Source organism: Eurypyga helias, unplaced genomic scaffold (genome assembly GCF_000690775.1).
Source record: "Eurypyga helias isolate BGI_N326 unplaced genomic scaffold, ASM69077v1 scaffold30389, whole genome shotgun sequence".
In the NCBI taxonomy this organism is placed as follows: Eukaryota; Metazoa; Chordata; class Aves; order Eurypygiformes; family Eurypygidae; genus Eurypyga; species Eurypyga helias.
Window position 1 is genome coordinate 20,222 of NW_010270561.1, and position 4,204 is coordinate 24,425.

At 51.5% G+C, this 4,204-nt stretch overlaps 1 protein-coding gene across 1 annotated transcript in view; it reads right to left on the reverse strand.

Annotated features, from left to right (window-relative positions):
• LOC104514745 (aquaporin-7-like) overlaps positions 1-3,875 on the reverse strand; it is a 6,800-nt gene extending 2,925 nt beyond the window's left edge. Inside the window, exons 1-3 of the mRNA XM_010158504.1 lie at positions 3,822-3,875; positions 3,460-3,586; positions 1,062-1,199 (exon numbers count right to left, since the gene is read on the reverse strand). Coding sequence (XP_010156806.1) covers positions 1,062-1,199; positions 3,460-3,586; positions 3,822-3,875 — 319 coding nt within the window. The remainder of the gene's footprint in view (positions 1-1,061; positions 1,200-3,459; positions 3,587-3,821) is intronic.
• Between the last annotated feature and the right edge of the window lie 329 nt (positions 3,876-4,204).

The following is a 4,204-nucleotide window of genomic DNA, read 5'->3' on the forward strand; positions in this document are numbered from 1 at the left end:
TCAGGGACTGCACATCCTTCCCACAGATATATGGACCCTGCTCTGGCCTTGATTTGTGAAGGTCTGTCCCATAAGCCAGGAGCTCACCCTCCTGTCGTAGTTTAGGCCCAGATGGCAAGTCAGCACCAAGCAGCCGCTTGTTCACTACCCTCCTGCAGTGGGATGGGGAGGAGAAAATACAAGGAAAGGATTGTGACTCAAGACAAGGACAGGGAGGGATCGCTCACCAGTTATTCCCATGAGGAAAATAGACTTGACTTGGGGAAAAAATCAATTTAGTTAGTTGCCAATCAAAAGCAGAGTGGGAAAATAAGAGACAAGAACAGGTCCTAAAACCCTTTCTCCCCACCCCTCCCTTCTTCCCGAGCTCAGCCTGGCTCTCCATTTCTCTGCCTTCTTCCTGCCAGCAGCACAGGGGGCTGGGGAATGGGGGTTGCAGTCATTCCATCACACTTGTCTGTGCTGACCCTTCTTCCTTAAGGAAGGATCCTCTCATTCTGGCCCTGCTGCAGTGGGGCGACCCTTCCACAGGTGCCATCCTTTAGGAGCAGCCTGCTCCAGCACGGGCTGCCCACAAGGTCACAGCCTCCTTCGGGCATCTCCCTGCTCTGGTGTGGGGCCCTCCCCAGGCTGCAGCGGGGTCTCTGCCCCCCATGACCCTCCATGGCTGCATGGCACAGCCTGCCCTCTCACCACCAGCTGCTAGGGAATCTCTGCTCCCGGCACCTCCTGCTGCCTTCTGCACTGATCCGGGGGTGTGCCTGGGTGTCTCTTCCACATCTCTCTCCTCTCTCCTCACCAGGTCTCTTTGTTTTACCCTCTCACATACTCACAGAGGTGCTAATTGCTTAGCAATGGACAGGAGACCGGTCTGACTTAGAGCCAGGGAAGCTTCCAGCAGCTTCACAGGAGCCACCGCTGCGGCCCCTCCCCACCACCAAAACCACCCAGCACACCACCCCGAATCAAGCTGGGTGCTGTAGAAGGACATTTCTGATGAACCTTGAGTTGATACTGAAGTGGTGCCCACAGCAGCCCTTGTGACAGAGACACAACCGTACCATAGTAGAGGCCAAAGACGGTGGCTGCTGCCGTAAACGAGCCCAGGAACTGGCCGACCAGGTAAGCTGGGAACTTTCTCCAGGGGAGGTTTCCTAAAATGCAGTGTGTGAGGGTGATGGCAGCGTTCAGATGAGCTCCTGCAAAATCACAGCAGAAGAGAGCAGCCTCAGCCCTGATGCAGCTATTTGGGAGCATTCCCCATGACCCACAGTAGCCACCCGAACCTTGCTCCAGGACACCAAGAGTCTCCCAGCGCAGGGTCTCCCTCCTGCAAAGGCTCAAAACAAACGCATTTTCCTTGGGCAGCTGAGTGATGCAGGGCAGAGAGCTCCTAGCTTTAGTCATCTAAAAACTAGACAACCTCTGCTTTACTCTCCGTGGACCACAGTCTGCCTCCCAAGAGTGGATCAGTCATCTCAGCCATCAGACAGACTCCTGGCACAGCACGAGTTCCCCTCTGTATGGGCTTCTCTCTATTCAGCCTAAAGGGAGCCTAGAACTTAGACTCATGACCCACCTTTTGTATGGCTGCAGGTAGATGAGGCCAACCTTATACCAAACAATCACAAAAATCTGATAGACAAGGAGGGCCTGATCCTGGCAAAGCTGAGAGCCCCAGCTCATGGGAGCTATGGGCCCTTAGCACATCTGGCAGGCAAAGCACAAGACACTGAGGAAACAAACTGCAAAATCTACCACTGATGCCTCATATCTTCATGTCTGCAATGAAAATCCTACACAGGGATGACAGCAGAGACTCATATTAGATGTCACTGCATTGAGAAGAGCTTACCAGGATGGTCAATCCTGGCCAGACGGTGGTTGTTCCCACTAGGGTGGAGCAGATCCTGTCCTTTCCTTACAGAATTTGTACCCTTGGCCTGCATTTTCTTACGTCTTTTAGTATGTGGCTTTCACATGGTGCAAGACCAGTTTTTCCTGATTTGAGGGGACACCTTCTGTGGAGGAGATTGCTGTCACAGTGGTGTTTTGGGAGAAAAACAAAGTGGCTCCAAGTTTGGCGCCCTTGGTGCAAACCATGTCTGTTCTCCAGGCCACATCTTCCCACGAGTCCAAAGGAAATAATTGCTTTTTCCTGCCTAGTAGGTGTAAACTTCGGGGTTAGTAAATGCTCCAATCTTTGTGTGCTTCTCCTACTCCAGACTCAGAAAGGGGTAAGAGCCAAAAACACCTCATCTCATCAGAGTGAAGTGAAGGTGCACATAATGCCTGCTGCAGTCCCACAGCCACAACTGAGACAGGGCTCAGTTCCCCTCTTTCTTTAACCCTCTGATCCTTCACAGGCACGACCAGCCATTTCAGAGATGGCGAGAAACACCTTGTGACACAAATGAAGCCAGATCTCAATACCAACAAGCCCTGAAGCTGGCTCCAGAGACAGCCTGTTGTTGGCTGAGCTGAGACCTTTCCTCCCACCTCCAAGCGCTCAGCAGATCTGCTCCATCTCAAATATTACCTGGGACTGCAGGGACCTACTTTCCCCAGGCTATCTCCACAAGCTCCAAAAGGACAGGGAGACAAACAGCTGACTTCTCGCATGGAAAAATTTTCCTTTCCAAGCCAGCCCCAGCCTTGGACAACTCTCTGCTCCGACAGTTCAAGAGCAAGGACTTGCTTTAATTTTCTGCTCACTAGAGCCCTTAATCTGTCCTCTTGGTGCAAATGAATGCATAAATTGCACAAGGCAAAGGTAATGCTCTGTCATGTGAGTGACGCCTCCCCATGGCCCCAAAACACCACCTCCTGAGTCCGCACGGGGCGTGTGCACATGGGTGTGGATGATAAGGAGAAAATTTGCATACCATTCCTTGTTGCAACATCAGCAGTAATCTCTCCTTTGCAATAAATTATTTACCTCCCCATAGGTCATGTTGGCAGCATGTTTTCAGAGTTCCTTGTCTCCTTGGGCCATGATGCTATATCCCGAGTGTCCGACGGGGCATGGCCGAAACCTGGCTCTGCTGACCACAAGAGGTGGGGATGGCAGAACCTCCACCGTTCTCCCTGTCCTGCTTGTCTGTGTCTCGGCTCAGGACATGTGTTAGGGGTCAGCATGTTGTAGGTATGCTGTGCCTGCCTTGTCCCCTGCTTCTCCTGACCTTGACGTGCCATCATAGTTCTTTGGCTTGACCTCAGACTTGCCTCCCCCCTGCAGACTTGGCTGTGGTCACTGGGTCACAAGGCTGACCCCAGTTATGGTCACCAGACCTACTCTGCTCTTGCCTGGGGAGCCTACAACTGCCTTTTTTACTGGTGAGGGCACTGCCCTGCCTTGCCATGCCATCACCTGCTCCTCTGCAGCCCACCCCTGCTGCCCCCAATGCGTGTGGCCTTTATGGGTCATAGGGACATCCTGTGCTCAAGTGTCCTGCTCACCAGATATTCCTCCAGCTGCATGGATGCCCAAGGTCACACCAATGCCAAATCCCAGATTGATGCTCAGATGCTGCCCAAAGTCTCCTCTTCCTAATACCACTTGTGCCACAGAAGACAAGCCGAAGACCTAGTGCATGGGGAAAAAAAAAAGAGAGAAAGGAATTTTAAAAGTAGTGTTATTGCTGTGGTGGGCTGAGCTGCTTCGCCGCTTTTTATGCAATACTAACAGATTCCCAAAGACAGGAAGGCTCTAAAGTGCCCATGGTCAAAATGAATTGAGCGGATAACTGGTTTATTCCTCACTGGTGACCATCAGACCAAACCAGATACTCTGGTCAGGGCCGGGTACAAGGAAGACAAACCCCAGACACCCACACTGAGGTCCGAGACTTGATTGGGATCACTCGCACAGCCATAGTATGGGCATCTGCACCTGAAACCAGGCTCATGAGCCAGGGCAGCATCACCACAGACCACTCGGACACAGTGCCCGAGACGGATGGAACGAGGTAAGCAAATTCTTGTTGTCTTTCCTTTACTGGTGTGCTATTAATTGACTTAAGAATGTAATTTGGGCCGCACACAGCTATTTGCTGAAGTCTACTCTAATTTTGATAACTGTTTCCAGTGGGAAACAAGAAAGGAAATTTTGGGTTGACTTTTCCTTTCTTCACATACACTTTCAATTTGAAAACAACCAAAGTTTCAGTATATTTTTAGGGACTAAAGGGAAATTGGGCGGGGG